The sequence below is a fragment of the Pelodiscus sinensis genome, chromosome 9, assembly GCF_049634645.1.
Source record: "Pelodiscus sinensis isolate JC-2024 chromosome 9, ASM4963464v1, whole genome shotgun sequence".
Classification (NCBI taxonomy): Eukaryota; Metazoa; Chordata; order Testudines; family Trionychidae; genus Pelodiscus; species Pelodiscus sinensis.
The window spans coordinates 2,802,306-2,818,435 of NC_134719.1; the positions used below are offsets into that span (position 1 = coordinate 2,802,306).

Below are 16,130 nucleotides of genomic sequence, written 5' to 3' on the forward strand. Positions count from 1 at the left end.
GGGCCAGACCACGGAGAGCAGATCTGGGGTGAGCGCAGGGCAGAGACCCCAAAAGGGACGGTCTATACATGAAAGTAAGTGTACAGGAGGAAGGGACCCAACCCAGACCCACACGTCCAACCCTCTCACGTTCAGAGCTAGACCCAAATCAGCTGGGGTGGGGGGCAAACTAGCTGTTACACAAGAGCTCTGCCAACAGGCTGTGCCGCTCCAACCAACCTCCCCGGACGAGCCCCTCAGGAACGGCTCACAGGGAAGTCAAGTCCCAGGCCTGCACGCCCAGCCATGGGTCCCCTCCATGGGGTCCTCCTCTGAGGGGTCCACCGGCCAGGAGAGGGGAACCCCACCTGGGGCTGCTGCTAGAGGTTCAAGACCAGGGGTCTTCTCCCCTTTCATCCTCATTCTGCATTCTGGTAGCACTACCTGAGAAGTCCAGCTGACTGCTCCCTCCAGCCAGCCCCAGCTCAATGCAGGGGTATAAGAATAACCAGTGGTCCAGCTACATCAACAAAGCCATGGAATTCTGGGTGAGCAATAGTATAATTCATGTAAATGAGGCTGGACAGGCTCGCTTTTCTCCACCTCCCCTGCAGAGTCCACCCAGCTCCACCTCTCTAATTCTCTGACCCTAGGGCTCACAGGCAGATGGTTTGAACAAATTTGTTTTCCTCTTGCCTTCTTGAGGAGGCAGGATCTAGAATTTGGCCTGTAGAACTTTTCCTGCCTTTTGGCTCTTCCAAAAGGTCAGGACCTCACCACCTGAACGTAAGGAGAATCTCCATCCGCAGTACAGGGCTCAGGACACACAGCCCGGCAGTTCTGATTTCATCCAGAGGTGCCCTTGCCAGCTGGTTCTAGTGTGTTAGAGACAGGCAGCCACAGGCTGGCGTCAGGGAGATACGATTCCCCAACGGTGCAGCGTTCCCTTGGGTCTGGCTCCTTTGCCAGCTCAGCTCTCCTGCCTGGACGCCCCCGTTCCATCGGCTCAGAGTTTGCAGGGTGGACACAACCGGCTCCAGCTCCCTGCCTGAGTCGGGCTCTCAATTGCTGGGGCCTGGGATATTTTCCCTGCCATGGTTCCACGGGACAGTAATCACCTGGCCTGGTCCCTGTCTGTGACCTATGGGTCCGCCCCCCACAAGCCCATTGCACCGAGTGGTGCATTTTACCAGCAGAAGGCACCTTTGATGTACCAAAGAACTTTAAAGAAGGAAAAGCCACTGGGCTCTCCCCAGATCTCTGCCCCCATCCTCCCACGCCTAGGACTTGGGAGAACGGTGACTGTCCCCCAGGAGTAGAACTTAGCCCAACAGTGCCAAAAGCAGCTATTGAAAGCCAACAGCCCCAGGGTGGAGGGTGGGGGCTTTTCCCTGCCTCGAGTTCAGACACAACATAGACTGGAGCACACGCACCTAAGCCGCCCTAGGCGCCTCTCTGGGGCGTCTGTGGAATTGCACCCGGCCCCTCTGCAGGGCACATCCCAACCACCTCCCCTCCCAACGGCAACAGGCTAACCGAATTGTCGATGCAATTTGCATCGACGATTCGATGAGTCGATAAGGGCACCTCCGCCTTTGAAGTGTAGCAACAGCCCCAGGCGGAGCACGGGGCCAGCGGAGACTCAGGCAGGGCTGGCCTGAGCCACTTGTGCACCCCGGGCCCCTGGAGCACGGCGCCACCCCCAGGTGCCTGGTGCATGTGCGGCCCCACCTCCGGGTGCCTGGCGCATGTGTGGCCCTGCCCCTGCCCGGTCCGGCAGCCCCTGCGTGGCACCCCCTGCAATGGGGCGTACCAGTTGGTAGCCCGGTCAGCCTGTAGCTTGGGCCGGCTCTGGACTCAAGCAGTCCCCTGCTGGCCTCAGGCTCTCCACGGCGTTTCAAAGCGACAGCGCCGCATGGAGCCCAGGTCAGAGTCCCCAACGGGGCTGCCATTTTGAAGCACTCCCTTTGCTTCCCCCTCCTTGCTGCCTCTTTCTGATAAAGGCAGCGAGGGGGGAAGCAACTCGTCGACGAGTCGTTCGCTTCCCTACATGACACTCTCTCGATATATTTGTTAGTCTCTCAGGTGCCCCAACACCCCTCGTTTTTAAAGTTACAGTTGAACGCGGCTCCGGCTCCGAGACTCCTCTTAGAGAAGAGAGAAATCAACCCGGGAGCAACCGACCCAGGGTCACGGTGGATTCTGCATCAGGGACAATGTTTCACCCCGGACGGGTGTTTCTCTACAAGCTCTGCTCTAGCTGATATTTGGGGGAAGGCCTGGGACCTGCACAGAGCCGACTAGAGGGTGACAAGGGTCCTTTCTGGCCCAGATGTCTGACCCCAGCCACGTCAACCTGTCCACACGCCAGCCCGGAATGTGAACGCTATGCAGGCCTCTCGGTCCCTGGCTGTGTGTGGACCAGGCCCCCCAAAACAAGAACCATGCGTCTTCTCCGCTCCGTACCGCAAGGCAAGCGGGTGGGTTGCACAGGCATGCACACGCACGGCACGCGTGCCCGGGGACCCATGCAAGCACCTGCGGAGCGTGGCGCCGACACGCCCTCCCACGCCCGTGCCCAGGGCACCACGCACTCGGCACGCGCCGTGCCCACCTCCCCCCAAGCAGCTGCCAATCCCACCCTTGCAACTCCCAGCATGCGGCTGTGGGCCGGGGGGGGGGAAAGAGCCCCCTCTAGCCCCAGCTGGGTGGAGCAATGTCCCCCTGCGGCCGCTAGGGGTCAGTCCGGGCTAAAGAGCATCTCTCCCCTGCTCCGGTAACTAAGAAAAGTTTGCGAGGCGCGGACCCTCCCTGGAGGGTGTGATTGGGCTGGAAGGGGGAAGTTTCTGATTGGAGGCGGGATCTGCCACTTAGCCGCTGGGCGCAGCACCTGGTTAAAGGAGAGCAGGGCGGGCGCAGGTAGCGCAGATTCCCAGGGCTCCCGCTTGCTGGGGATTGTAGCTGTTGGTTCCCTCTGGATTTGATCGCTAAGGTGAGCGCTGCGTTCCCGGTGTGAACCCTCCCTCCCGCGGGGGGGCTTGATTCGGATTAGCCCACAGCCGGGTTCAGCTCTGCGCCCCTGGGAGGGGGCAGCCCCCCATCTCGGGGAGAGGAGGAGACTCGAGGGCTGGGCTGGTTTCCTAGGGAGGAGCAAGTCACAAGGCTGCCCCCTTGCTGGGGGGGGGGCACTGGGTCTTCTCTAGCTTTGTGGACCGCCCCCCCCCCCCCCCTGCACAGGGAACTGAGCAGTTTCTGGGACTCTACCCTGTAATCTGCCCGGAAACTTTCTTGGGGAGGGGGAGGATGCTGGATTAAGCCTGGTGTCTGCTAATCCTGCTGGTTTCTTTTCAGGCGCAAAGATGGGCTGCTTCACTTTCCTCAAGGTTATGATGATCTTGTTTAACCTGGCCATATTTGTAAGTACCCGCTGCTGCGTCTCCTCCCCGCCGGGGGTCGATGGAGGCTGGGCCTCCCGGCACTGGATCTATCACTATTATTTTTTAATTACGAGCTTTCCCTTGCTCTCGAGTCTCTGCCGGCCCCTGAGGACTGTGGGGGCGAGCGCGGCGTGTCCAGAGCCCCGTTCTCCCTGGCTCTCCTGTCTATGAATTCCGGCTCTGGCTGCGCGCCATCTCGTGTGTGGACGGAGCCGCGTCCGTTGCGCTATAGCTAGCTTGCTAGGATAGCAGCGAGGACGCCGCAGCGGGGGCACAACCAAGGACGTGGGTAGCCCGCCCTACAGCGTCTGCGCGGCTAGAGGCTGACGTGGGTTCACGGCAGGAGGGGGCTGGTTCGTGCGCTGTGCGCTGTGCGTGCTGGGGGCTGGCCAGCGGTGGTAGAGGGGCCCAGCCAAGGTGGCCGCGTGTCAGCCTCCGTTAATTGGCACCGCGCAAAGAGCGACGCTCCCAAACCGGCTCGCACCAAAACGCTCCGTAGGGAGGGAAGGGTTGTGATGCTGATAGACCCTGCCAGATCTTATTGCCCTCTGTAGCCGGTGGGGGGACAGATCCCCTAAACCAGGCAGCTAGCCGTAGGGGGCAGGGCACTTTCCAGGGCCCAGGAAGGCTCTAACCAGCCTTTCACCATGAGCCCCACCCCGGAGCTAGCCGGAACAGGGCGTCCGGCTGGACCTGCGCCAGCAAACAGAGGCGGCTACTGGACTGTGCAGCCAGCATCATAGTGCGCCTGTTCCCAGCACTTGGATTTGCTGTGGCCACGCCACCGGGAGAACATGGAGAGCCAGGGTATGGCTCTGTAATGAGACTGTCTCTGATTGCTCCCTTCCTGCCATGCTGGGAAGAGATCTGGCGGGTGCCTGCACCCAGGGGATCCGGCTACCGAAGCAGCGGGTCCTATTTTCTTTGTCTCCATCCCTCGGTGCTTGGCTCCGGACCCTGCTGTCTGCGTGGGGAAAGCCACTGGGCTCCGGGGCCGCACACCTGCCCAGGGACCCGGGCTGGCATTGCCCAGGCTGTTGACTGCTGCTTGTAGTTCCGCTTGGTTCTGACCCCTCCACCTTGATCCTTGTCCGTGGCCTGTGTTCACAAAGCCGGCATCCGAGACTGGCAGGGTTCGCACTGCACCGAGTTCCACGCAGGGTGGGGGAGACGCGGGCCAAAGGCTCTGGCCTCTCTCTTCCCCTCCGGCCACTCCCTGGCCACGGATGGACTCCAGGCTCCCTCCTTGCCACGTGGGGGAGGGAGGATGTAGGGCTGGCCAGAAGTCTTCCATCAAATGATTTTTTTTAATGGAAAATTTTCCTGTCCTTGACCCTCCAGGGGAAGTTGCTGCTGTTCTCGGTGTGGGGCATCAGAAAACTCACTTTAGAATCAGGGCTGGCAAAGACCTCGGGAGTCATCAAGTCCAGCCCCCTGCCCAAAGCAGGACCAACCCAACTCCATCATCCCAGCCAGGGATGTGAGAAGCCAGGAATTAAAAACCTCTCAGGATGGAGATTCCACCCCCTCCCTAGGGAACCCAGCCCAGCGCTTCCCCACCCGCCTAGGGAAATGGTTTTTCCTAAGATCCCACCTAGACCTCCCCCACTAACTCTAGTTGATCCTATTTTTCCACCAGGGGACTGGGCTGGAAAGGAGCCCTGTTCTTTTTCTGGTCTCTCTCTGCCCCCACCGGCCCTGAGGATCTTCTGGCCTCGGTTTTTCCCAGGGGCACCCGACCATGAATAACATCCCAGTCCGAGTCCTGGCAGGGGGGGGCTAGCGGCTCTGGAACCCAGGCAGCATTGACACTCGCAGGGCGAGGCCGAACAATGGTCCTGTCTCTCCCTTGCCCTCCCGCACGGCCGATGAGCCTGCTCCTCTCGGGTTTCCCCCCGGGGGCTCGGAGGCAGGTTTCCCCATCCAGCGAGAGCAGCTCAGTGGCGGGGGTTATAACGGAGGTGGCGAGTGAGTCCTCTCAGGGCTTTTCTTCCCTCGCTGCCTCCAAGGACCCGGTTTCACTTGCCCGGTGGACAAGGCTGCCTGTTCTCACTCGGCGTGTTCAAAGGCAGCTCTGTCTCCGTGGTGCCGGGTGAGGAGAGGGGGGCTGCTCTGTGGTGTCCCACGGGAGAAGCAAGTCTCACAAAGAGCTCTCCTCAGTGGCCCCCCCCCCTCCATCTCGGCTTGGCTAGGAGATCTGGAGGGTTGGCTGGCTGCCTGGGTCCGCGCCAGTCCGGCGTGGCTGGGGACTATCCGCCACGGAACGATCTTGGGGCTTTGGCCCAGGCGGGTCTCCCTTTCCCCTCCCGACCGCCAGACTCGCTCGCTGCGGTGCTCCGAGCTGGGCTGAGGGCCTTGTCTCTCTCCACGGACGGCCACCTGGCGGGGGACGCTTGCCTGTGCCCAGTGAGCAAGCTCCTTGATTTGTGCCGAAGCCAAAGAGGGCCTGACAGCGGCTGAGGGCCTAAGATGGCCGCAAACCGTGGGAGGCTCCAGAAAGCTGGTCCACCCGGAATGGCGGCCGGGGGCTTTGCTCTCCCAGCCCGAGACGTGGCGCTCCTGGCGGAGCTTGGTGGAGACGGCCTCTGCTCCGGCGGGCCCTGTTCTGAAAGGCGCTGGGAGGAAAACGGCTTCCTCGCGGGCACGGGGGTGAAACCCTAGCTGGCTTCACGGCTGAGCTCGACGTGTATCGAGGGGGCGCCCCCCGGATGGGCAGACTCTCATTTTTCCGGGGACAGGCACAGACTCCAGACCCTTTCCTTGTGGCGGGAGGGGCCCTAGCGCACGTCCTCTCCCCAGTAAACGCCTCCGTCCGAGGCAAGAAGGAGCTGACGGGAGTGGGCGAGGCTGGCGCGATGGCCTGGCACTCTCCTCCTGGCACTACCTTAGCCTTCCAGGGCTCGCAGCTGCCCCGCCCGGGGCTGGAATGCAAGTACAAAGGGGCCGGGCCCTGGGAGACCGTTTGGTTATAAACTCCTCTCCGTGCCAGGGACGGGGCTGGCCTAAATCCGAGGGAGCGGCTGACTCTGGGGTAGAAATAAGGATGCTCCCTGAGTCCTGCAGGCCACGTCGGAGCGCGTCTGGTCCAGCAACGCTCGTGGGCAGCGACTGAGCCGTTGCTCCCGGTAATCAGGGGGTCTCTGAATCCCCACTTCTGGGACCCGCCTGTGAGCCAGAACAGACCGCGCCGGCTCCCCGGCCTACCACGGACCTGCCCCCCGTGGACTTGGCTGAAGTGACAACAGGCGCAGTCGCTATGGAGACCCGTGCTCAGGAACGTGCGCTGCCCAGGTTTCCTGGGGAGCCGGTGGTGGCTTGGAGAGTGTTCCCCAAATTCAGGGACCTGTAAGCGGCTCCAGGAGCCCTTCTTGTTTCACCCAGAGCCTCATCACTCACCCGAGATGGGGGCAGGGCCCTACCGTGGTCACAGCCATGCCAAACGCGTCACACAATCCACAGCCCTCCTGTGAAATCTGGCCTTCGGGGTGCTTCTACCTACACCACTTAACCAGCGCTGCTCAGACGGGGGGGCCTGACCCCATAGGGAGCTGGGGGGACCCTAAGGTTATTTTAGAAGGGTCACGACGTTGCCGCCCTTCTGTGTCCCCTTCAGAGCTGGGCGACTGGAGAGCGGTGGTTGTGATGTGGGGCTGGGGCCCGGCTCGGAAGGCAGCGCCCCCCAGCAGCAGCGCAGAAGGAAGAGAGGCCACCCCACGCCAGGCCAACCTCCCTTCTGCGCTGCTGCTGGCGGCAGCTTTGCCTTCAGCCAGCAGCCGCTGCTTTCCAGCTGCCCAACTCTGAAGTCCGCGATTTGAAATCTCTGAAATCGGGACCTTTCGTAGGGCCCGAGCTCTAGGGGAAGGAAGGGGCCGCTGACCCGGGGAACACCTGGAGCAAAGCCAAGGCTATTCACAACTTGAAGGGAAAGGAGTAGGGTCTTGTGTCTAGGTCCCGCCAAGCCGGTGCTGCCTCCAGACTCCGGGTGTCTCAACCCTCCCCAAGCCACCTCTGAAACGCCGCGCCTCTCGCTTGCTTCCTAGCTTGGCGGAGGGGCGCTCCTGGGCGTCGGGATCTGGGTGGCCGTGGACAGCAGCTCGTTCTCCAACCTATTTGGCTCTACCAGCGTCTTGCAGTTCGTGAATATCAGCTACTTCCTCATCGTCATCGGCGCCATCCTGGTGGTGCTTGGCTTCCTGGGATGCTGCGGAGCCCAGAAAGAGAGCAAGTGTCTCCTGATCATGGTAAATACCCGGCCATGGGGGGCACCGACCCGGGCGCGCTCCGCCTGGCCTGCGGGTCGAGGCGCACCTGGGCTGGGAGGGTGGAGGAAATGGGCTTTGTTCCTCCAGAGCGGGGTTGGGATCCATCCGGCCTGGGGCTGTTTGCAGACCCAGCCCTGGTGGGGACGCAGCGGCTGCCTTGGAACAAGGCAAATCGGCTCCCACTGAGCCGCTGGGGGCGACCCGACAGTGGGAAATCCAGGGAGGGGTTTCTTTGAGCTCCCGGCTCGCTTTATAAACTCCGGAGGCGTGGGAGGTCCCTGGCCTACGTGGGGAATAGCTGAAGCCAGCAGAGCCGCTCCCAGGGGTCTCCCCAGCCCTGCTGACCAGGGGAGGCGGGCAGCGCTGTGGCCAGCCCCAGCGAGACAGGCCTGGCGCTGTCCCGCCTCTGACCTCGGTGTGGTGTCCTCTCTAGTTCTTCTCCATCGTGCTGATCATCTTCATTGCGGAGATCGCTGCTGCGGTGGTGGCTCTAGTCTACACATCTCTGGTAAGTCGGAGGGTGGAGAGACCCCAGGAGGGGCAGGTCGGTGGGGCTAATGCAGCGTCCGTGGCCGGAAGGGCTTTCCTCCAGGCAGGTGGCCGAGGACCTGAGTTTGGTACTCCCCAAGGGGGATTGGTGGCAGTTGCCAGGCCCGGTATGGCACAGCTCTGTCTGTGTGGGGGGGCGAGGCTGCCCGGTGCCCTATGGGGGGCAAGGGGCTGGGGGGATGTGGATTTTGTCTAGTCACCCCCCCCAACATACTTTGCGGGGTCAGTCACATGCAGGCTCCAGCGTGAGCCCTGGGGAGCGACCTGGAGCGCGGCCGAGGCGGAAAAGCCGATGCCGCAGGCAGGACCGGGCTGTGCCAGAGCCAGGGTGGCGTCAGAGCTGCTCGGGGACAGTGGTTCCTGTTCCCACTTCCTGCTCGCAGACCTCAGGCGTCTTGCGCCACCGGGGAACGCGTCACCCGCTGACAAAGCAACTCCTGCTGGTGCCAGGGCCGGCCGGCTGGCAACCACCCCCCCACGATTCTGCGGGTTGACGGCCTCTGAACTCGCTCCCCTCCTAGGCGGAGAGCATCCTGGAAGGCACCGTGACGCCGCTCCTGCGCGATAAGTACGGGAAGGCCCCCGAGGTCACGCAGATCTGGAACGCCACCATGAGCAAGGTGAGCGACACGGGCCCCCCGCCGCCCGGCCGGGGCTGGGGGTGTGTGTCCCAGCTGCCGCGCTCGGGGAGGTCTCCTGCGCGGGACTCCGGGGACGGGGCAATAGACTTTGCCTTGGACGCTTTGGCTTTTCGGGGATTTGACTCCGCCTGGGGAGGCCGGCCTGGCACAGGTCTCCGTGCCCACTGGGTGAGCATCGCTCCCCTGGGCGGCCCTCGGCGGGCGTCCGAGTCTGAGCTGGGAGCCAGGCGACTGCTCTTGCCCCTACAGCGGCTGCCGTTCTTTGGCTGCTGACGGCCGAGCTTCCGTCTCAGCCCATCCGCTGGTCTCCCCTTCCTGCGCCACTGGGAAGGGGACCTTAGCTTCAAAGGCACATGGGCTACAAGTGTCTGGCTCTGACCCAGCTCCCCTGCCCGTTGGCAGCTGCGGCCACTGGGACAAAATGCGCCAGCTGTATCTGACCAGTTGTCCCTCGATGGCCCAGCTGGCTTCTCTCCAGCGTCGGGGCTGGACCCCGAATCCCGGCCCTGCTCCAGCATGGGAACCACATTCTGCCTCCCTGGGTTGGCCTGGATGCATTATTCCTCGTGGCTTCCTGGCCTGCTTCGCTGGGCCATGCTCTGCCACCCCATCGCCCCGGACGCCTTTGTCCACGCACTGGGGACCGGTTGGGGTGTCTGGTTGGGGTGTGGTGGAGATACCGTGACCCCTCATTCTTCCTCCTCCCCCCAGGTGAAATGCTGCGGCTTGACGAACTACACGGACTTCACCGACTCTTACTACTACCAGACTAATAACCACACATACCCGCCCTTCTGCTGCGACCCCGTCCATAGCCCGTGCAACAGGACAGAGGCAGAAACCAGCAAAGTCCAGGTACTGGCTACGCAGCCGCTTTTGCCTGATGGCTGCACAGCCCTGCGCTGCCAGAGGGGCCTGGGTTTTGCTGTGGAAACTGGGCCTCTGGCATCTGCTCTTGGGGTGTCGGGAGATGTCCCCTTCCCATCGCAGAGGAAGGTGGGACTAGTTGGTGAATCACAGAACTTTGCCTTGCGGCAGAGGAGACGCAGGTTTGTACTGCGTGGATTGGAGGTCTGAGCTTCTGCCGTGTTCCCATCTCTGCTACTGACTTGCTCTGCGGCCTTGGCCAAGTCACTTACCGGTTCCATGGCATATGAACAGCCAGACTGGGTCAGACCAAAGGTCCGTCTAGCCGCATGCCCTGTCTTCCGAGAGGGGCCAATGCCAGGTGCCCCAGAGGGAGTGAACAGGACCGTGAATCAAGTGATCCCTCCCCTGTTGCCCATTCCCTGCTTCTGACAAACAGAACCTAGGGACACCAATCCTGTCTGTCCTGTCTAACAGCCATTGATGGACCTGATCTCCATTAATTTATCTAGCTCTGTTTTGAACCCTGTTAAGCCCTGGCCTTCACAACATCATGTGGCAGGGAGTTCCACAGGTTGACTGTGCACTGCATGGGGAAATCCTTCTCTTCCCTACCTGTAAGTGTGGGAGATGAGGACACTTCTTGCAAAGGCCTTGGAGGCCTGTAGATAATATACACGAGCAAGGCTAACACTAGGCCAGAGCGATTTGCAGTGTAAGGGATTTTTGTCTCGATTCAAGAAGGAATCAGACCTGAGCTAGTCTCTTTAGACACTCGGCTGAAGAACGATATGGTCAGGGAAGGCCTCGTCCGGGTGGGTGGGAGGGAGAGGAGTGCAGAAGCAACAGTCTAGGCCCTTCTGAATGCACTGGCCATATAAACGTATTTAACACGCATGCCCCATTGGTCTAGCAGCGAGGACCAAATCTCTAAAGCCGAGTCCTCTTTAAACCATCAGATCTATGGCTTCAAACCTACTAACTAGGCCCTAGAGCTCACGTGAAGCAAACACGCCTGATCCAGCATGATGAGCCCTGTCCACGTGGGGCCTGCCAGTCCCACTTAAACCCTGGCCCGAGCGCGCCCCGTCCTGCGCGGCATCGTTCCAAGCAGCAGCGGCAGCTTCGACAGGGCCTGGCAATTCAAAGGGCCCGAGGCTTCCGGCTGCTGCCGCAGGGGTGGCAACCGGAGCCCTGGGCTCTTTAAATTCCAGCCAGCGCCTTGTGCGGCGGGCTCTGGGCAACATGCTCCGGATAACGCTAGGACTGTGCCAGCCCCGCCCCTTCTGTCCATGGCCCCGCCCCTTCTGCCCAAGGCTCCGCCCCTTCCTGGAGCGCAGCACTCCGCCCCCACCTCGCTTAGGGGCGCAGCGAGTTGTCAGCCCCACTGGGCAGGTGTGTGTATCCAAATCGAGTCCCCTCAAGCGGCCTGACTTCCTGAAGTCGGTTACAATCGAGGTTTCTAGTTAGGCGCCCGCAGATGACTATTGCTTTGGGCTGAGAAGCCGACCTTGCTGTTCCCTGAAGTGCCTGGACGTTATGGGTGTCCTGCTCGGTAGATACAGCCAGACGTGCTCTCTCCTTCCTCCAGCCACCGAGTCCGCACTCCCCATGGGACTCCCTCCAGCAGCTCTCGACGTGTCCCTCGGCGCCGGCAAACCTCCAGTGCAGCAGGGGGACCAGAGGGCACGCCAGGTCCTTCCACTGAGGGGGCGTTCAGCCGCCAGGCTCCAACCGGCTCCGGCTCTTTCTAACCGTGTTGGTTTCCCGTTTTTTTATTTTTTTTATTTTTATTTTTTCTCTCCTCCCCCAGGGTTGCTTCCAGCAGCTGCTGAGCGACGTCCGCCAGAACGCGGGCGTGGTGGGGGGCGTGGCGGCGGGGATCTGTGCCTTGGAGGTAAGTCGAGCTGGGGAAGGAACGAGGCGGGGGAGGTAGGTCTGTGCGGCTGCTGCCCCATTGCATCCCCTCCCCCGCCCCAAACGAGCGGCACCTCCAATCGGAGTCCAGTGTCGCGCCTGCTGACTAAACACGTCTCCGGGGCTGCAGGCTTGGACATCAGTCGCCTGGTCCCCGGCTTCCCCTGTTCCTGTGGCAGCCAGCTGTGCTGTAAAGAGCATCTGTGACCACCAATAGCTCCAACCCTCGTCCCCCCACCATGGCACTTGGTGCCCGAGTGGGGATCCAGGAGGCTGAGCCCCAAAACAAGAGAAGATGGGGAGGCCAGGAGGAGGAAGCGACAGAAATTAGGCAGTGGCAGCTACCTGGAGACAGGGCGCATGTGTAACCGCTACCAGGCGGAGTTGAACCTGGGACCTCAGGATAGGAGCCATTAGCCTTTGAGCCAGCTGGCTCTTAGCCCCTGCTGTAGAGTTCTCTTGTTCTTATCTGGTGCTGTGGTCTAGGTGCCACCGCATGGGACAGTAAACCACACTAGGGCTATGTCGACACTGGCATGATCTTGCGCCAGAGATATGCAAATGAGGCTAAGCGTGGAATATCGCCAGGCTTCATTTGCATACCTAATAAGCCACCATTTTGCGGAAGAGGCTCTTGCTCCAGAAGGAGTGTCTACACTGCCCCTTCTTGCACAAGAAAACCCCTCTTGCGCAATGTTGCTACGCTGATTATTTTCGGGAATAACGGCATTGCGCAAGAGGGTTTTTCTTGCGCAAGAAGGGGCCGTGTACCCGCTCCTTCTGGCGCAAGAGCATCTTCTGCAAAAATGGTGGCTCATTAGGTATGCAAATGAGGCTCGGCGCTATTCCACGCTTAGCCTCATTTGCATATCTCTGGCGCAAGATCACGCCAGTGTAGACAGACATTGGGTGTGGGTTACACGCATGCCAGCTCAGCTGGAGCAGAGGGACCCACTTGGGCACCCGGAGATATTCCACCTCCTTTCCTCTCTCTAGATTGCCGCCATGGTCGTGTCCATGTACCTGTACTGCCACCTGGATAAGAAGTGAGGCCCGGAGAAGGCCGGCAAGTCCTTTTCCCTGGGCAGAAGAGGACGAAGGAAAGTTTTTTGTTTTTTTAATTTTTGTTTGGCCTAATTGTCTATGTGAAGAATCAAACATTTCTGGGGCCCGACGCACTCTCTATCCTCTACACTGTGATTCGTTTTGAAATGATCTGAGAGCGGTAGAGCGCGCGCGCGTGTGTTTATACCGCACGAGCCGTCTCAAGGCCGTGTCGGTACGAACACCTCCGGAGTGGAAAGAGCTGCTCTCTCATGCCGGAGCGACTGTGCTGAAAAAAAGACTGAAAAGCTGCAGACGCTCCGTGGTCTGTGTGATCCTAGCCGGCCGTGGTGAGAACGAGCTAGGAGATGACCAACCCGGAAGGCTGCTTGTGCTAGTTTTTCCAACCCCGCTTGCTCCCAAGACGCTTTGGCCTGGTCTGAGGGCGTAGGACGAGATTCTCCCCCATGAGCGGCTGGTGTCAATCACGATTATGATGGAGCTACCCCCAACTGACAGCAGAGGAACTGGGATTAAGTGTCTAGATTAGTGGAGAAGGCTTAGACATCTCGGGGTGGGAGAGAACACCCCGCCAAACCGGAAAGGGCCGTTGTACTGTAAGCATGGAAGCCAGAGGTACTAGCGTAGCCGAGGGAAAGGGCCTCAGACAGCTCTGGCCTTGACTTTCCCTGTCTTTCATCTCTCTTTGGGGCCAGCAGGCCTGCTCCAGCAAGCCCCAGCCCCCCCTCGTCTGCTCCCTCCCACTGCAACGCACGGGGCCAGGTTAGGTGGTACACAGCCACACTGGGACCTCACCAGGGACGTCCCCGGCAGACCGAGTCTGCCCTGTATATTTTTACACTGTGAAAAGGAAAAATAGCCCAGTTAATTTATAATCGTAGCTGTACATAATTTTCTTATTGTCGAATGGAAGTTTGCACAAGAGCTGTTCCAATAAAACGCTTTGACTAAGGGCGTGACTAAGCCGTCTGTCGTGCCACAGCCATTGTCCGTTTTCAGGGCCCAGCTAAGCACCATCAGCCCTTCACCATCTTTACTGTATGTATCCTCGCTGCTCTCCTGTTTGTGGGGTTTTTTTTCAGTTGGGGAAACTGAGGCACAGAGACATTAAGTGAGTTGCTTAAGCTCCAGGAGGAAATCAGGGCTCAAACCTCAATCTCCTAAGGCTTCAGCAAGTGCTTTGGCCCTGCTTCTTGCATGTCTGCTGCCCGCTTTCCCGGGTGTCCGCAGGACCCTGGGGAAACCATTAGCTAGGACCAACTGCTGCTGTTAGGACCTACAGGCCCCGTTGGGCATGAGGCGGTATCAGACCACTCTAAGTTCCAGGCTGGGGCTGTCCTTCGTGTAGCCATGCAAAAGGGCGTGTACTGGCCAAACAGGACAGGTGCCTCTAAACCCGCTGGAAAGCAACACACAAAGTCAAACTCATGCTTCTATGGTGAGCAGCAATAGGCTCCCATCTAGGGCTCATGGGAAGCGGGTGGCAGAGGCAACCACCCCAGTGAAGGGAGGGAGGCTCTCACCCTTCAGGAAGATCGCAGCTGGCAGGGGTAGGGTTACCAGATGCTTTCACAAAAAATCCTGAACATGGCAGCAAGAAAAGTGGGTGAGCAAAAAAAAAAAAGGGGGTTACTGCGCCTCTAAAAATCGCTGTGTTCCTCGTGCCCTCCACCCCCGCCAAATGTGGCAGGGAAGAATATCTTCCGTCCAAAAAGAACAGATATTTTACATGTCCAGTATTTTCTGTGTGGTTTTTTTTAAAACTGGGCAGAGGCCACGAATAATGGACGACCTAGGCAAAAACGGGACCCCTGACACCCCTAGATGTGGGGGCTGGTTCTCCAGGGCAGGGAAGAGGGGGCACCAGGGTTTGTGACAGCAGCGGTGATCGCATAATGGTGGTATGGGAAGCAGAGGGTAAGCCAGGGATATTGGTGCATGAGAAAGGGGGCATATCCAAGTGGCAGACCCCCCCCCCCCCCGGAATCAGGCTTTGTTCTTGGGGAACTAGGGCAGTGTCTGACTTGAGTGAACCCCCCCAAGCCTCATGTGTATTACCGGTGGGACAGGGAGACCTCTCCCCCAGCGTGCCCAAAATAACCTTGGTGTGCCGCCCTGAGCCATCGCTTTGCTCCAAAACAGATCTAGTGACCCCCTTGAACCCTTATTTTTTCAGGCAAAAGCCCCAACCCATGCTCCAGGAAAGGGTTCTGGTGCCCGGATCCAGCATCTGCCTCAGTTCCATTGGGACTTCATTGTCTCCTGCTGGATTGTGCTGGGGTGCTGCTCTGCCTGTCTCCAATGCTTCGGTCCCTCTTCTACCTCCCAGCCCGCCTGGGAGCCCCGATCAATTCAAACTTCATGGTGCGGAGCGATCCCTCTCTCTCCCTCCGCATTGCCTTGTGACCCTGACTGGTGCGATCAGTTACAGTTTGCTAAACTTGACTCTTCTAACCAAATACAAATTAGATTTCCTCTCATAACTGGTCTCTTTGGCTTCCCTTGTGCAGTTACTACCTGGAAATAAATACTTGTCATGGATTAGCTGGTTACCACTCTCCCACCCTTCCTTGTGGGTGTTTGGACTTCCCCATTCGCTCGGTAGCAACGTTTCTCCAACCTAGCCCCTAAAGATCCCTGCAACCCCCCCAAAATCTGTAGGGATTGCTCATCCAGAGCATGTCTACACTAGGAAACTATTTTGAAATAACGACAATTGATTTAATAACTCCCTGAAACAACAACATCGAACTAGCGGGTCCTCGTTACGGGGAAGCCTCGAAATGATAATGGGCGTGGTAGCGTGGATTCTTTGCTTATTAATTCGACCTAAGGCGGGGGGGAGGGTTTCAAAATAAAGCCCTAATCTAGACTAGGGATGTTAAATGTAGTTTAATCAACTGATCGACTAGTCGATGGGTTTTCCATCAACTAGTCGATTAGTCGATAAGGGGGAATCCGCAGCGGGGTTAGCTCCTGCCCGGGAACTTACCCGGCTGTAGCTCTGCCTTTTCAATGGTTTAAGAGCTGACAGGCTCTTAATCCATTTAAAAGGCTGGTGTGCAGCGGGGGGACCCTATGCTACCCAAGAATCAGCTGATTCCCGGCTCGTACCTGGTTCCCGCTACCCCCTGCCTCCCCTGCCCCTGTGGAGATGGTGCTGGGAGGAACCAGCTCTTAAGCCAGTTCCCCCCCAGCACCAGCTCCTGTCCCCAACCTTGCTGCCTCTGATGGAGGCAGCAAGGGGGAGGAAGTGATTAGTCAATTACAACCCTAGCATAGACCAGGGCCCAGCATGTTACTGGCCGAACAGGGCAGGGCCGTAAGGGGTCAGCTCCGGAGTGCTGATTCACCCGGGCCTCTCAGGCGTGCTCGGTTAACGGGGGTGGGTGTTCATCTGATTCTAGGTTGGG

At 59.5% G+C, this 16,130-nt stretch overlaps 1 protein-coding gene across 1 annotated transcript; it reads left to right on the plus strand.

Moving 5' to 3' along the window:
• The first annotated feature begins 2,828 nt into the window (after positions 1–2,828).
• Positions 2,829–13,669, plus strand: TSPAN1 (tetraspanin 1). The gene is made up of 8 exons (XM_075935901.1): positions 2,829–2,971; positions 3,331–3,395; positions 7,457–7,657; positions 8,112–8,186; positions 8,749–8,847; positions 9,580–9,723; positions 11,549–11,632; positions 12,649–13,669. The coding sequence occupies exons 2-8, from the start codon at positions 3,339–3,341 to the stop codon at positions 12,700–12,702; spliced, it is 714 nt and encodes a 237-aa protein (XP_075792016.1). The 5' UTR covers positions 2,829–2,971; positions 3,331–3,338; the 3' UTR covers positions 12,703–13,669.
• The last annotated feature ends 2,461 nt before the right edge of the window (positions 13,670–16,130 follow it).